General features: G+C 31.2%; 1 protein-coding gene and 3 non-coding genes across 4 annotated transcripts; 1 reads left to right on the forward strand and 3 right to left on the reverse strand.

Moving 5' to 3' along the window:
- Positions 1–6,010: 6,010 nt before the first annotated feature.
- Trnam-cau lies at positions 6,011–6,082 on the reverse strand. Its single transcript has one exon. It is a non-coding gene; the product is annotated as a tRNA-Met (tRNA).
- Positions 6,083–6,496: 414 nt separating this feature from the next.
- On the reverse strand, positions 6,497–6,568 carry Trnam-cau. Its single transcript has one exon. It is a non-coding gene; the product is annotated as a tRNA-Met (tRNA).
- A 21-nt stretch (positions 6,569–6,589) lies between these two features.
- LOC111634865 lies at positions 6,590–14,240 on the reverse strand. Its single transcript, XM_023379707.1, has 6 exons — positions 13,671–14,240; positions 11,291–11,496; positions 10,555–10,957; positions 9,818–9,936; positions 9,342–9,448; positions 6,590–7,904 (listed from the first exon to the last, which is right to left on the reverse strand). The coding sequence occupies exons 1-5, from the start codon at positions 14,215–14,217 to the stop codon at positions 9,362–9,364; spliced, it is 1,362 nt and encodes a 453-aa protein (XP_023235475.1). The 5' UTR covers positions 14,218–14,240; the 3' UTR covers positions 6,590–7,904; positions 9,342–9,361.
- A 3,175-nt stretch (positions 14,241–17,415) lies between these two features.
- Trnai-aau lies at positions 17,416–17,489 on the forward strand. The gene has a single exon. It is a non-coding gene; the product is annotated as a tRNA-Ile (tRNA).
- Positions 17,490–18,006: the final 517 nt, after the last annotated feature.

An 18,006-nucleotide genomic window follows, 5' to 3' on the forward strand; every position in this document is an offset into this window, starting at 1 on the left:
GATAAGATTTACCCTCCGAATGAGGGGGTCGCCACCCCCCAAAGAGTAGCCTTCCCCGTATGAACAATAAATGTCTAATGAACCACCCCCCTACGCGCGACCCTTCGCGAGATATAAGCCCCTGAAGATTCGCCTAGGTCATATCCGGCCACATCTTACCTAATAAACTTTACTAATATCTTGACAATTTGCTTTCTAAAATCGCTTAACTTTTTCCTGCGTTGATTTAAAATTTTAGTAAATGAATCTTTTAGTAAATTTGATAAATATATACTGTATTTTTATAACTATTATATTTAATCTAAATTTTGTTAATCCTTAATTGTTTTCATTTAAATACACCACATTTTCTTAAAACGAGAACATGTTGCCATCTTTTCGCTTCAACAATCGCCCAATGCATTTATAAAATCGCCCAAAATCACCAGTTTTCTTCTAATTAATCTAATTAATGCTATTTATAACTAATTGAAAAAATAATAGTATAGGCTATTTATTTAAGTAACACGCATCTTAAGGTCAGAATCTATATCTTTGAGGAGGGAATTCCCAACAGGTAGACCCTCGCTCGTTTACCTCGCTTTTGTTTCGAAGAATAATTGGTAAGGAGGGGCGGTAACCCCCAAATTATAGACCCGATACAACTGTAGATTCGGAGAGGGGGTTTTCACCTCCCCAACCGGTAGACCCCCCTTGGCGATCAAAAAATGCCTAATGAACACACGCTACGAAAGCGGAGTCACGTGGCCAGAAATGACGTACGTATAGTCGCGTATGCTACGAGAGTTATCAGAGCGACGCGATCTCGCAAGGCCCGATTTCGGGGGGGGAGCTATATCTCGTGAAGGGCCGCCCGTAGGAGTATATTTCCCTTCGAGCAGTTTTCCTCATTTCTTATCCATCAATCCACCTGAAAATTATAATTTTCTTGGCAACGGCGAAGAATATCCTAATTCCTCGTCTATGGCTTTATTAGTTTTCATCTGGTGGGAATAAGTTCAATGTACGAAAACTAACAAATGATTGTTTTTCATTTGAATGTAATATGCTAGTTTCATTCGGATGTTTTTCAGCATTGTCCTACTATACTCTGTATTTTGTACATTTCTATATAACAAGATTTGTGATTTAACGAAAAGCGTAAAGTATTGATATGTTATTCTGATGAAAAGAAAAATTTCAAAAAAAATAACATATTTTACTTATTGAAATGTATATATTTGCTAACTTGAAAAATAAAATCGGTGAAGTGTGCTTATAGTTGTTATAGTTACGTTTTTTTCTAATACCGAATGCAGTAATTGATTAATTCCGTGTTATACTTTTTATGATTGTAATATTACAATTATTTTAATATTTTAAAAAGAAAGTTTTAATTATAAAGATTAAATTAGAGGTTTTATATTATACAACGGAGTAACAAAATATTAGTGTTTAAAATAGGTTCTGTTTGTTAAGTATTGTAAATAAACATCATGAAATGTCTTCCTTTTATTAATTTATTTTAGTAAATTATCTGAGAGTGGAATTGATAAATTCAGTAAACAATCTTATTATACAAAACATTTTTGGCTATAACTCAAACGCAATCACAAATACAGTATAAGAATCAAACAAATTCAAATATACAGTGGTGCCTCGTATAACGTACTTAATCCGTTCCAGGTGCACGTCCGTTAAGTGAATAGTCCGTTATACGAAACGCATTTTCCCATAGAAATACATGTTAAAACATATAATTCGTTCCACAGCATAAAATAACCGTACTGTACCATAAAAAAACGAAAATGGAGCAGTCACCAATTATGCCGGGTAGTCAGATGTTGTGAGGAGGAGGTGGAGGAACACTTTCTTCACACATTCATACAGATACAGACTTTTTACACATTGCAGCGAGTCTTTTTTTTATTGTTTTTTAATCGGATTCAGATTCAGGAGAGGCTACTGGAGCTGGCAGGGTCAACTCCTCTTGTTCCATCCTTTGTTTTTTGGTAGCTGGCTTCTTGAAAAACATGTCCAAGGTGATCTGTTTCTCTCTCTTCTTCAACACCTGTTGGAAATGACGGGCAAGAGTGTCATTGTAGAGATCATTGATCCTGTTGGCCTCAGCTCTGTTTGGATAATGAGTGTTGGTAAACTCCTGAACCTCTCCCCATTCGACAAGGAAGTTTTTGTCAACTTTCACTCCTTCTGATGATTTCTTGCATTGTTTCAATTGAAATCACTTTTCTGTTGTTTTAGAAACCTTGATTTGCACAACACTTGAATAAATGTAAATACCCTGCACTGTGTTGATGTACCTAATAAACAAGGAAGCAAGCCTAATCCAACGCTCTGTACTTCAGATATACTGATAATATATTCTAATAACACTAATATACTATAAAAATAACATATTGTCATTGGAAACGGCAAAAGAGTGGAAACATCATTCGCACTTGTTCGTAGAAAGTCCATTGGTTGCATCACGTAACTGCCGAACGGAAAGTCCGTTGTCCGCAACCAGTCCGTTGCTCGAGTCACGTAACGGCCAAACAGAAAGTCCGTTATTCGCAGCGTCCGTTATTCGAGGCGTACGTTATACGAGGTACCACTGTATATGATTATAAAATCAGTTATATTCGTATGGGGTTTTGCGATATCCGTTGAATAAGTAGAAATAATATATATAAATAATAGTGTAGTATCGATTAATAAACTATACAAAGTTTCGAAAAAATTACATTAAAACTGCTTTTACGTAAAAAATAAATTCTACAACTTATCATTACTTCGAAATATTGTATAGTTATGTAAGGACACGTTAAAAATATTTATTAAAGTATAATTTAATTATAATTTGGCAGTTATAATTCTTCATAAATAATATAATAAACCGGCAAAAGTATTGTTTAATATTTTAAATATTTTCGTTCTTGAATCAATTCGGAAGAATTTTGTCAATAATATCGGTAATAATAATCACACTGGATTGAAATCGACTATTATTGTTTAAAATAATATATATGCTGCTTTACTTTTTAAAAGCAATCGTTTTTCCATGGAAAATATACACCGAATTCGGCGCTCGACCGTCCGAATTGATTACCTTTCTCGGAGTAAATCCGAAACTAAGCGCGAACCCTATTAACAATAGAAGAACGAGCCTATATTATAAGCTAGGCCACGCCTGGCAACGAGTTAGTCTACGCAACTCTTACTAAAGGGCGGTAATATCATCGAGCGATCAAACGAACAGAACAGTTTCACCGTGTACATATACACACTTTGATTAAGCTCTTCTGTAAGATAGAGAGAGATAGATAGTGACCACAAAGTCACCTTACATCTGTACAGAATTACCGTGATGATTCATTCTTAGTTCTAAGTGCATGTGCAGCCAGATGCACCCACCCTTAGTAATCCAATACCATAAGCCATTGTGATACACACTTGTTTGTGCTTATTGTAAGTTTTCAATTGTCATTGTTTCCAGTCAGGTAATTCTCATCTTTGATGAGTACATTTATTTTAAATGTTCTGGAGATTGCTCTTTAATAGAAATTTTATACAGAAAAAATTCTTCTGACGCGACCGGATATGATATAATTACAAATGGGAAAGTCGGTTCTTCGTTTTATATTTAACCCATTATGCGTTTCCTTCTTTGAGCTTCGTGTAAGAATTCCGAAACTTCAATAGCTCATACGTAAGGAAATTCGTAGAAATAAATCTGTAACGGGTGTTAAATATATACGAATAAAAACATATCAGATGTATAAAATTATACTTCATGATAACCCGGGATGTTTTTAATTTGAAGACTATTTACAAAAATGATAACATTTTCGAGACTATTCTTGTTCTTCATCACATTACCACAGTAGATCGACTTGAAGAAACTTCATTAAAATGACAATAATCAATGACTAAAAAATGTTTACACAAAGTTAAAACAGATCAAATCGCCGACCTTTTATTTGAGGATTCGGCGCTTTTAATACTAAAACAATGATAACGATTTCCCACCATCATCATCCTGTCCTTTAGCCTCAATATATAACTGGCTCTGTCGGTATCGGATATTCACAAACACTCATTTGCAGGAATCTTCAAATAAAACGTCGGCGAATTGATCTGTTTTTACTTTGTGTAAACATTTTAAAATCATTTATATTGCTTTATTTCCGAGAGAAGTCTTTTATATGTAATTATGATTTATAGGTTTATGGGCATTTTAATGAATTAAAGATGCGCCTATTACCCGTTGTATCTGCATCTCACAAGCTCAAGGTAAATAAAAACTAATATTTTATTTGTGAAAATTGCATAATTTTGTTAGCGTGACGTATTTACGTTTTCTGTTGTTACGTTGGCGATACGCGTTAATAATATAATATTAACGATTGTCGAGAGTTGATTGTCGAAGCTTTTCGATGCGAATATTTTTCTTCATTATGAGTTATTTAAGTAAGTTAATTTATGCTTATTCAACGTAAAATCATATTAAGTCTTTATATAATCTCCTAATGAATAAAAAATACGAAATTAATAATAATTTTTACCGAGACGTTTAAATAACCAGAAAAAATTATACAGTAAATTATAATAACCACCGCTGTTAGATTCTCTCGGCTAAATAGAAAAGATCTGAAGTAGAACTAAGTCGATGCCATTAATAACAATTAATTGTCAAGAATTACTACTACGTAATTTAATTCTGCTGTTTTAAAAGTAATGTAACGCATACAAATAAAATANTTCTGAATAATTAAGTGTAATTTACCATCTCGAAGTAATGAAGATTTTGTAGTAAATGCAGTTACAAACCACCGTAATAATTTTTTTGCTAAGACACTATCGTCACAGCTACTTTCCAGACACTTAATACCCACTAGGCTAGTTATTGCACGAATTTCATAATGTAACAAATATTTATTACGAGACTCAAGGTTGTCCAGGTTACGAGACTGCAATAACTAGCTTATTATAACGTACACATAGAGAACGACCGTTTAAACGAGTACCTGCTTTAAACCTGTTCATGATATTTGCGACATGTCTGAAGGCGATTATTTGATACCTTTAGTATTATTTTGTAACTATTGAAAAACTTGTAAAGTTTATATCACAATTTTAAAATTTAATTTTGCACTGTTTAGTGTGTCACACTATCTATTGTTACTTATGTATGTCCTAGTTTCACAAATATAATTCTTAACCATAATAAAGTACATAAACGTTAAGTGTATTTAAAAGAAATACATATTTTTAAAGCTTTTAAATGAGCAATGAACGGAAAATTATTTAAAATTTAAAACTAAATGATATTTTTTATACATTTTCCTACNAATACCCACTAGGCTAGTTATTGCACGAATTTCATTATTTAACAAATATTTATTACGGTATATCTTATTATAACGTACACATAGAGAACGACTGTTTAAATGAGTACCTGCTTTAAACCTGTTCATGATATTTGCGACATGTCTGAAGGCGATTATTTGATACCTTTAGTATTATTTTGGAACTGTTGAAAAACTTGTAAATTTTATATCACAATTTTAAAATTTAATTTTGCACTGTTTAGTGTGTCACACTATCTATTGTTACTTACGTATGTCCTGGTTTCACAAATATAATTCTTAACCATAATAAAGTACATAAACATTAAGTGTATTTAAAAGAAATACATGTTTTTAAAGCTTTTAAATGAGCAATGAACGGAAAATTATTTAAAATTTAAAACTGAATGATATTTTTTATACATTTTCCTGCGGAAAAGATCGCCTAACATCAACCCTAAACTCCAATTTTCTTTCATGTCACGTTCACTACACTTTGCGAAGGTTCAAGTTTCACAAGGAAGAATCAAAATAACAACCGTCGATTAGAAAAAGTTGCGTTATCGTTAGTAAGAATTGTCTCGATTTTAATATGGAATAACAGTATTCATTTACTACAGCGATTCTGGATTGAAATCCGTGAAACGACAAAGTCAGAGGAAAAGAAAAAAAAATTAAAAGTTTAGCAGAGAGTGGTTTCGATCCACCGACCTCTGGGTTATGGGCCCAGCACGCTCCCACTGCGCCACTCTGCTTCTTACAAATGATGCGAACTGTNTTAACCATAATAAAGTACATAAACGTTAAGTGTATTTAAAAGAAATACATATTTTTAAAGCTTTTAAATGAGCAATGAACGGAAAATTATTTAAAATTTAAAACTAAATGATATTTTTTATACATTTTCCTACGACCCTGCGGAAAAGTTCGCCTAACATCAACCCTAAACTCCAATTTTCTTTCATGTCACGTTCACTACACTTTGCGAAGGTTCAAGTTTCACAACGAACAATCAAAATAACAACCGTCGATTAGAAAAAGTTGCGTTATCGTTAGTAAGAATTGTCTCGATTTTAATATGGAATAACAGTATTCATTTACTACAACGATTCTGGATTGAAATCCGTGAAACGACAAAGTCAGAGGAAAAGAAAAAAAAAAAAAAATTTTAGCAGAGAGTGGTTTCGATCCACCGACCTCTGGGTTATGGGCCCAGCACGCTCCCACTGCGCCACTCTGCTTCATACAAACGATACGAACTGTCGTCCTTCCATACTTTCTACATAAAGTACAGTGAAATTAATTCTCTGCCAATAATGCAAATAAAATCTGAAATTTTACATAATGTAACGACAGGAACTAACAGCAAACTCCAACTAGCATAACTCGGTGTTTAATCTCACACTTTTAAATTCGGATGAAAAAGTGCAATGTACCAAAACTAGTGGAAACACAAGTAAAATGTCCTTTAATTTAACGGCCTTGCACATTGGAGACTACTGTAACACCTGATGAGACTCGTCCTTTTGTTAATCCCACAAAACGTTAAAGAAACGAGATTTTTGGATGTAGCCTACGATAATTTTCTATAGTATAGACCTATCGGCTTCATTATTTCTTTTATTGACGGATCGTCCCGTATAAACACACTCACTGCAATGAAGAATCAAGTCGAAGAAAACGCTCAAGCTCATGCTAAAGAAGATGCTAAATGTATGTGCAATAAGTGAAGAGCTAAAGACTGAAACAGATATCTCCTATGACGATGATTCTTCTCTGCATTTGCATCACGGTGACGACAATCACTTATTATTATGTTTTTATTATCAATCCATCTCGATTATATTATAAGATTTTGAGTCTACTTTTCTTTATATTTTGTAGTGTAAATGTAAAAATATTCAGATATTGTCTCTGTCAAATTTAACGATACACATCATCAACGCACATTAATTTTATTGATTCAAAGAATAAAACATAAATGTTAACGATTTTAATACGTTCAATAAATTTAACAATTCGGCCTAAATAAGTTAAAGCACAAACAATTTATAACACAAAACATCACACGAAGATAATTTTAAAAATTTTTTTCTTTTAAGCTAATTTTCTTAAATTTAAACAACACGCGGATCAACTCGATCGTTCCAGAAGAAATATAAAAATGTCTTTAAGAGATTGAAAAAAGGCCAAGCACTTCCACAAGTTACGCTTTTACGGTTATAACAATTATTATAAGTCCACAGAAAATCTGTCGACAAAACTTTAAAAGCATTCGATCGCTTCCAAAATGAACTGCGGGTTGCGTGCAGATTTATGAAAACGTCGGAACTCTCCTGTGACGAAATTCTTGTTGAAAAGATAACATGCTTTTATAAACACGATTTCGTCGATGGTTTTTCAAATCATTTCTTTTTTCAATGCACCAAGCAAATTTGTAATAAATTCTTATTTAACAGCGTAACTGATACAATTCATTTCTTCTAACACAATAACTTAATAAGGAGAAATTTTCATAATATTCAACGAATAAGAAGCGAAAAAAAAGAAGATAATTGGTCCTCTTCGCAGTTTCTCCTGAAAAAATATTAATATTATCATTCTTTTCTTAAAAACATTATTATTTAAAATTAAAATGCAAAAACTTGTTGATATTTTTAATTTATTTGATAACCATTTTTGTATAAATAATAAACAAATTTTGATAACATCCAAAGAATTGTTCTGCATTTGAGGGTACGAACAAACGGCCTCTGCTTGGCCAATGTTTCCCATAGATCCGTCGATCTGTGTTTCCCAAATTCCTGGGATCTTAAATTAGTTTCGAAGGATTGGCCTAGTGTTCGCAATGTTGGTTTATTTCATAATAGAAGTTTTTTTTGCATTATTTGTGTTATATCGAAATATAAACATTTTATGGAAAATCTAGTTTATAGACACACAGTCACATTGATATCGAATACTCTTTATATATATATATTGGTATGCAGACGTCACTCTATTTTGATGGAATCAATGGAATTCGATGGTTTGGAAACCCGAGTGCGGCTATAAATACTGTATATTGAACTTTTATGTAGAACATTCCACGATGTTATAATTTTTTCGAACGTATGTATTATTACTATTCTAATTAAAAGTAAACCCTCATAACTCTCGGAAATGAAATCTGCTGAATAGGTTACACAGGAAACTCTTACAGCTTAACAAAAACTGTATCGTAGCATTAGTTGTTATTCAAGTACGAAATTTCCTATAATTAATACAGTAAAGCCTATTTAAGAACAATAGCCACTGGAAGCCTCTGCTTTGGCAAGATTTTTTATTTACTAAATTTACTAAACGAGACTGTGGGCGTAAGAAAAGTGTTGCGTCGTCACAGCTGCATTCCAGACACTTTTGTGTCTGGAAAGTAGCTGTGACGATAGTGTCTTAGCAAAGAAATTATTACGGTGGTTTGTAACTGCATTTACTACAAAATCTTCATTACTTCGAGATGGTAAATTACACTTAATTATTCAGAATAAAGCCGCTGTTACAGCTTGATATGAGGCATTAATCGACGTTTTAAAATACAAATAAACACCGGCGAGCCGATTGCATCGAATTCCGCAAGTTACTGCTGGTTGTTAGTGCAAATAGGTAAAAAATATGTAAGAATGGAACACCCGTTTTTTGCATAATGTAAATGGCATTCGTGTGAGGATGACTGATAAGTGTAGAAAACCAGAAAGACTGAAGCTTTTCTCTAAGTGTAATATTGCTTTCCATTTTTTACTCTAAACGTCTAACACTAAGACAATTAACTTTATCGGTCAGTGTTTATTTCAGGACGTCGCAGCATTTGATTCCGTTGAAATACTGATATAATGACGTCGTGTTAATTTAAATTGAGTGGTATTTTGTGTGAACCTTTACGTGTTTAAGAAGTGATTGACATAACGTGCTAAATCAATTAACCTTTATCAAAGAAACGTAAAGTAAGAATTAAAATTCACACAATACTTTACATACCTTATTAAATATCGACCAGTTTACTTTCTTCGTTTTAAACACGGACACACCACAGATGTAAACTTGCGAAGAAAATGCCAAAAAATGTCCATGCAGCTTGTAGTTTCCTAGAAATAGTATAAATAATAATTAAATGAATTTCAATATAAAATTTTACAGTCATTTCGATTACAAAACAATTTCATATAATTGGCTATTTAATCACTTAAACGAGTTAAACTTTGGTATTGAAAGACAGAAAATATCATTTCGAAGGAAATTAAGTGACTTTAATGATTTCCATTTAATATTTCAATTTTTACAATGCGAATATATAAATTATTTTAAAACCGAAAACATAAATTTTACTCTAATTCAAGTGTATTTAACAATTTCTAACACAGAAACATCGAAATAAAATTAAAAGTACATATTTAGCAAATGAGAAAATAGTTTTATTCGTCTAAACTAATGAAATTTAGAAAATAATTTCTCACTTTTTCGTATTCTTCAATGGTTTCGTCTTTGGATAAAGATCTATCATCCTCATTTTTGCTATCTTCGCATCCAGTTAAGTAATGAAACTTCTGCTTTTGTTTCTGTTTATCATCATACACTAAAACAAAAAATTTACACTTCGTTATTTTTAAATTTAATTATAATAACATCAGTATATTTTAATTCCTAATTAGGCTCTTGGCAATAATACAAAGAAGCCACTTTTTGCTTTGCACGAGTCAAATTGACTCTCGAGACTTTAGGAATGGCGAAAAAGAAGAAACCACGCCATTATGTATAAGATTTACATGCAACCTTCATTCATAGTAAATATTCATTCAAAAATAAAGTGTAATTTTTAAAATATTAGGCAATGTCGAAAACCACAGATTAATTCAGTGAATTGCGTCTTTTGTTGCTGTCCGCATTAATGACACGAACATCAATATAATATTGTTTTGAGACAATAGAAATTTTATTAAAACAATATTCGAATTATTCTTTCACGTCACAATGCTACAGATGCTTATTTTACATTTATATTATATGTACAGTTACTGTACATCTAATACACAAAATTCGGTCAACAATATTCTTAGTGTAGTGAAATTATATAAAATATAAATATTCAGATCATACGAAATAATTCTGTTAAATGTATACTAATTGCGTATTGAATTTCTTGATGCTGCATTACACTTGGCTAGTAGCGTATTTTAAATAATTGTAATCTTACCTTTCTCACCTTCACTTTTGGTGCATTGAATGACTTGTAGTGATGTCGTATTCCTGTAAATAACAAAGTTTTCTTCCTCAACGTCATCTTTCGTGGAAGATATTGATGACCCATCACTTTCAACATTCATTTGTTGAATTTCGTTAATGGAGTCGAAGACGATATCATTGGAATGTTCACTGTTTTCTATTTCGCTATCTGCGTGGATGGAATCGTCGTCTTCTGATGATGCATTTTCGAATTCAAACTCGTCTTCTTCATAAATGATTTCGTTTACAAGAGAAAATCTTTCTAAATTTATAAAAGCCCATTTTAACGGTCTGTGAATGTAGATGTCGTCCACCGTTTCCGTGAATTGTTCCGTAGAATAATCAAAATCTTCATTCTCATGCTCATAGACATTCTGTAAAATAGCGAAAAATAAATATTTCTAAATTTGGAATTTACTTAAAAAATGTTAAATCTATATTCAACAATTTTATTGCAAATTAATGTATTAAAAATCGTATTGCATGCTTAATGAAAACATGGAAAGTAGAAAGTGATTCTGATTTCTGTTAGGAACAACATTCAAATATCAAAATATTTTTTAATTAATTGGCATAAAATTTATTTAATAATAAATAAATAACTTGCATCCTATTTCAATAATATATTACTCTAATTTATTTTTCTGTGATAAACTTTAAAAGGATGTAAGAATTATTTAGTATTAATATAATCTATATCAGCTTACGTTAGAAGAAAATCCTTCGTCATCGGAAATATAAGAAATTTCAGAAATTTCGTCGATTTTTCTTTCTCGATTTCTATTCGAGAATATTTCTGGTTCGATAATTTCAGTAATTCTTGTATGTTCGGTGAAATTTCCTGCATTATCCTGATCTAAGTGGGAAGAGGTAGTTTGACTATTGTCTTCGACATCAGTTGAAGAATCAAAAACTAAAATATTAAAGAAAACAGAGTAATTATTAAACTAGGTTAATTCAAATATTATATAACAATATTTTAACGTATGTTTAGAATGTAATTTCATAGCAAAGACTAGATATTTATAAATATAACAACACAATAAATTATTCGATGTGTTTAAAAAGAAATGCGTCAGAGAATTTTGTAGGCAAAGCATCAAGTTTAAGTTCTCGCTTTATGCTGGATAATTGAGCTGCAACTTAAAAAACAATTGTCGACTTATAAATTTTCACTGTTGTCTGTCAGACTATGAGTCTGTCTTTTTTCAATTTCAAGAACAGAGTTATTTATAAGAAAGCCGACAAATAATTACTTTAGGAGCAACATACCCAAAATAACTATATATGAACTTTGGATGCAAATTGAAAGTCACGTTATTTCCATTCAAAGATTTCCTACCGAATGCAGTTAGATAGATGACACTATTGTTAAAAAAAATTATTATATACAGGAACAGGTCACTACTAATTTGAGGTGGAAAGCGTATTAAAAATTTATTTAATTTCAAATATAATTAAAAATTGCAGCTTAGCTTGGTGAGGACGTCACAACAACTAATTGCTGGGTTTTGTTTGCAACACTGCCAAACGCAAATTAAATAAACAATACTCGTGTGTATTTGGTCGAATTATTTTCAAGTAATGTGAGCCCAAATCTTCAGCTCTGTAATAGGAATTTTGTAAGAATTGAACTCTTTCAAACTCGCAGACAACAAGAGAATGCAATATTACCGGTTTCATATTGTTAATTTAGAATTAACTTATATAAATAAGAGACGTAAAATCGAGATAAATGCTCTGAGTCTTACAACATGATGATTGTTTGATAAAAGAAAAAGAGAAAAATTGCAGATATTATCTTATCCTTAAATAAAAATGCGCTCTTATCGTTGGCAACTTGGCTTAATTACGAAAAGCCAGCATTATAGATGTTTAAACGTAAAAAGTAAAAACTAAATTTCTGTCTGTGACGCCTATTTAATTTTAAATTTATTGTCTAATAACAATTAAATCAAAAAATATTTTTCAAAATTACAAGAAAAATGAACAGAAAATAATGTATAATTTCAATTAGTAAAACAAAAATAATTACAACATCCGATAGCCTCTGAAAAATGTGTATTGTTTCCATTTGTTTAATTATGAAAACTGAATTTAACGCTATAAATGTATTCAGCGATGTCAATAAATAATATAATGATCCACAATATCGAATTGTTGGATAATTAACAATGNCAGACAACAAGAGAATGCAATATTACCGGTTTCATATTGTTAATTTAGAATTATATAAATAAGAGACGTAAAATCGAGATAAATTCTCCGAGTCTTACAACATGATGATTTTTTGATAAAAGAAAACGAGAAAAATCGCAGATATTATCTTATCCTTAAATAAAAATGCGCTCTCATCGTTGGCAACTTGGCTTAATTACGAAAAGCCTACATTATAGATGTTTAAACGTAAAAAGTAAAAACTAAATTTCTGTCTGTGACGCCTATTTGATTTTCAATTTATTGTCTAATAACAATTAAATCAAAAAATATTTTTCAAAATTACAAGAAAAATGAACAGAAAATAATGTATAATTTCAATTAATAAAACAAAAATAATTACAACATCCGATAGCCTCTGAAAAATGTGTATTGTTTCCATTTGTTTAATTATGAAAACTGAATTTAACGCTATAAATGTATTCAGCGATGTCAATAAATAATATAATGATCCACAATATCGAATTGTTGGATGATTAACAATGCTGAAATGTCATCAAAATTTATATATTAAAAACGAATAATTATTGTTTAATTTACATCTCTGAGTATATACGATCATTTCTACTTCAAAATACAATAAAATTATTATAATCTCTTATTGGCTATGTTTACTATTCGTTTCTTACTTATGTTTCAAATGTTGTCTTTTAGTTGATTTATTTTATATATTTATGCTTAGTAAAAACGTAAAATCTTTTATTCCTTATTTAAAAGACAATACCAGATTTAAAAATGGTTTAAGTAACAAACTCGAAAATCTAACAGCAATCTCAACAGTTGCAATGTATAAAAATAAATCCTAGTTTCATAAATACTGTATTTCTATTATAATCAAGTTTATACTGTGATAATATCAATATTGTGTACCTTTATTATGATATGGTAAACATTCCATCGAACCTGAGAAGAGAGGTGTCTCTGCTATATTTTCAGAAATAGGCTCACATACCAACACTTCAGTTGATGGCTCAATCTCGAAAGCTACCGATGATGACCTATAAGTTGGCACTTGTGCCGACGATGCATTGTTTGATTCATCTGTCATTTGTATTTCTTTTGACCAAGAACTAGGCCTATTTTTAAACAATGGAATAAACGACGCATATCCACCCACATCTTGCACTGGCCCATATTGATAGAATCCAGGCGCTGGCATATATTGCGGTGTTCCTGCAGATATCCCGTATTGTGGGATTTCAGAAGGCCCATTTTCGGCCATTTGAATCGGTGGTTTGTATCCATTCACTTCTTGCACTGGCCCATATTGATAGAATTCAGGCGTTGGCATATATTGCGGTGTTCCTGCAGCTATCCCGTATTCTGGGATTTCAGAAGGCCCATTTTCGGCCATTTGAATCGGTGGTTCGTGTCCACCCACTTCTTGCTCTGGCCAGAAGCCATGCAATTCAGGCATTTCAGTAGCAAGCCCATATTGGGGCATTTGTATACCATCCTGAAATAATAAGAATAAAATTGATTGAAAATTAAAATTTTTAGTATCACACTGAATGTTTCCTTTAAAATTCGAATTATTTTCCATTATAATTAATAACAATTATTTTTCTTACAATATAATAAAACAAAAGTATTTAACACGCAAATAGGATTGGGTTCGTACTTTACTAGGTCACCTATTTAAGATAGGAAAAATTTCTTAATCATCGGAATGTGACAATTAGAGGCGATAGAGGCGTAATGCATTTAGGGATTAGTATAAACTAAATAAAAAATTTTTTTCTTTTTATTTTTTTTTACCCTGGCTCTCATTTCATCTAAATAAATTAACTAGAGTTTTGGAATTTTCAGCCTCCATAAGTCAGAAAGGATTGGAAAATTATTTTTCCGAGTACTGGTCAATAGTACAAATAAGTAAAAACAGATTATCTGATTCCGTTGTATTTAAAATTGTTTTATTGATATACATTTAAAAAAAATTAAGAACAATAATTTTGAATTAACAATAATATTTAATTGAAGTATAATTTTTATATTTAAAAAAACATTTCTATTACTACACAAACAGAAATTTCATGCTAAAAATTATAGTGTTTGAGTATAAGTATATCTTACTGTTATTTCAANACATTAAATTGTTCAATGGCGTACAGAGCCGAAACTAGGATTTTGGACGCCTATGGACGTTAGAGAAATACACTTTGCTCGATATTTTATATCGCGCAGTAAGTAAGAAACTAAATACTGGCATGAAAGCTCATATGCCGCTCCTCCTTTAAAGCGTTTGTAAAAAAATTGAAGTTTTCATAATATAGAGTTTTCAATATTCCGAAATATTTTTCAGTCTTTACATATTAACTTTTGCTTCGTATTTGGCTTACGTAAGAAAATATTTTACTTCTGTTTCTGTTCAGAATGTTAGTTACTCGATTGTAAGTAATGCATAGATTAGAATTTTGAAGTAAACTTACCTGATAATTATTAAAGTAAAAGTTATTACCCAACGGCGAATAACTTCCAGCAAATAAATAATTGCAATCTGGAAATAATCGTTATATGAATATTATTAATTTTTAACACAATTAAAATATAATGATTTCTTTTAATGTTTGAATAAATTATAACAAATCTTCCAGTCGCGTTAAAACACATGCAAAATGAATTTGTATTAAAATGTCTTATATTTTCTGATGTTATCTGACTTATTTCCATTTTACATGTAACACCGGAATGTTGAATAAGAAAGAACATGGTAAATTATTATTTGTACAAAATCTCTTCAACGTTCAAAATGTCACAAACATAATTAAATATCATTAAGAACATTCAGAATTATTTCGTTGATCTCTCTCAATTTCTTGTGTGTTTAGTTTTTGCAGTTAAGAAATTCTCTTAACGCAGTTTCTAGGAAATAAATAAATAAACTAAATATACTTAAGTTTAGTCGTAAGTTTAATAAAAGTATTATAGGTGCGTAACACATTTCCTCGGTCATAATTCTTATTTGCTTTGTGTCTGGTGTGGCTTATATAATTTGCGCTAGGAGGTTTTGTTTTATTTTATTTGTATGCGTTACATTACTTTTAAAACAGCAGAATTAAATTACGTAGTAGTAATTCTTGACAATTAATTGTTATTAATGGCATCGACTTAGTTCTACTTCAGATCTTTTCTATTTAGCCGAGAGAATCTAACAGCGGTGGTTATTATAATTTACTGTATAATTTTTTCTGGTTATTTAAACGTCTCGGTAAAAATTATTATTAATTTCGTATTTTTTATTCATTAGGAGATTATATAAAGACTTAATATGATTTTACGTTGAATAAGCATAAATTAACTTACTTAAATAACTCATAATGAAGAAAAATATTCGCATCGAAAAGCTTCGACAATCAACTCTCGACAATCGTTAATATTATATTATTAACGCGTATCGCCAACGTAACAACAGAAAACGTAAATACGTCACGCTAACAAAATTATGCAATTTTCACAAATAAAATATTAGTTTTTATTTACCTTGAGCTTGTGAGATGCAGATGCAGCGGGTAATAGGCGCATCTTTCATTCATTAAAATGCTCATAAACCTATACATCATAATTACATATAAAAGACTTCTCTCGGAAATAAAGCAATATAAATGATTTTAAAATGTTTACGCAAAGTAAAAACAGATCAATTCGCCGACGTTTTATTTGAAGATTCCTGCAAATGAATGTTTGTGAATATCCGATACCGACAGAGCCAGTTATATATTGAGGCTAAAGGACAGGATGATGATGGTGGGAAATTGTTATCATTGTTTTAGTATTAAAAGCGCCGAATCCTCAAATAAAAGGTCGGCGATTTGATCTGTTTTAACTTTGTGTAAACATTTTTTAGTCATTGATTATTGTCATTTTAATGAAGTTTCTTCAAGTCGATCTACTGTGGTAATGTGATGAAGAACAAGAATAGTCTCGAAAATGTTATCATTTTTGTAAATAGTCTTCAAATTAAAAACATCCCGGGTTATCATGAAGTATAATTTTATACATCTGATATGTTTTTATTCGTATATATTTAACACCCGTTACAGATTTATTTCTACGAATTTCCCTACGTGTGAGTTATTGAAGTTTCGGAACTCTTACACGAAGCTCAAAGAAGGAAACGCATAATGGGTTAAATATAAAACAAAGAACCGACTTTCCCATTTGTAATTATATCATATCCGGTCGCGCCAGAAGAATTTTTTCTGTATAAAATTTCTATTAAAGAACAATCTCCAGAACATTTAAAATAAATGTGCTCATCAAAGATGAGAATTACCTGGCTGGAAACAATGACAATCGAAAACTCACAATAAGCACAAACAAGTGTGTATCACAATGGCTTATGGTATTGGATTACTAAAGGTAGGTGCATCTGGCTTCACTTGCACTTAGAACTAAGAATGAATCATCACGGTAATTCTGTACACGTGGAACGCGAAATCAGCAATTTTGTACTAAAGATAGTCGTTAATCCTGGATTTGTGTAATCGTCTGTCTATGAAATAAGAAAAAATAGTTAAAGTACATTGTTCGATTATCTGTTTTCGTGTTTGGAGGAATCGTAACGGAATGACGATCTAATCTCCAATATATTCTTAAAGATTCGCCTGGTATTCGCGGCTCGTTAGCTCAGTCGGTTAGAGCGTGGTGCTAATGACGCGAAGGCCGTGGGTTCGATTGCCACACGAGCCAGTAGTTTTATTTTGCAGATTGCGAACGTCGTAAACAGAGTTCACTACAGACTTTGTTTTTATTTTTGTTTGCTTCTCGACATAACGATAAAGATTTCATCAGTTGATCTGCAGGCTATTTATTTGGACACGTAGTGCCGTCTTTAATAAGGCTGTTTTGGTGAATGCGCACGACTTTCGCAGTAATCCAGAGTTTGGTTTCGTGATAGCCGTTCGCACGTCATCGAGTCCTTTATTTTCACAGTGGAATCGACAACGTCGCAGTTTCGGTAACGGAACGTTGCGAATATTTTTCGACGTACAGTACATTCGTAGGACTGGTGTACTATTATATATCCGGTTTTGGTTATGAGCGTTCTTACAAATTTTATAAATTTGCGTTTTATTTTACATATATAAATTTATAAGTTTTTCCACTTACTATTACATACCTTAAAATTCCGGATGATCTTTTTACAATGATGTGTTTAAAATCTTTGTATATAAGTAAATCAGATTTTACAAGAGATTTTTTGCGT

Source organism: Centruroides sculpturatus, unplaced genomic scaffold (genome assembly GCF_000671375.1).
Source record: "Centruroides sculpturatus isolate CEXI.00-Female unplaced genomic scaffold, Cexi_2.0 scaffold918, whole genome shotgun sequence".
Classification (NCBI taxonomy): Eukaryota; Metazoa; Arthropoda; class Arachnida; order Scorpiones; family Buthidae; genus Centruroides; species Centruroides sculpturatus.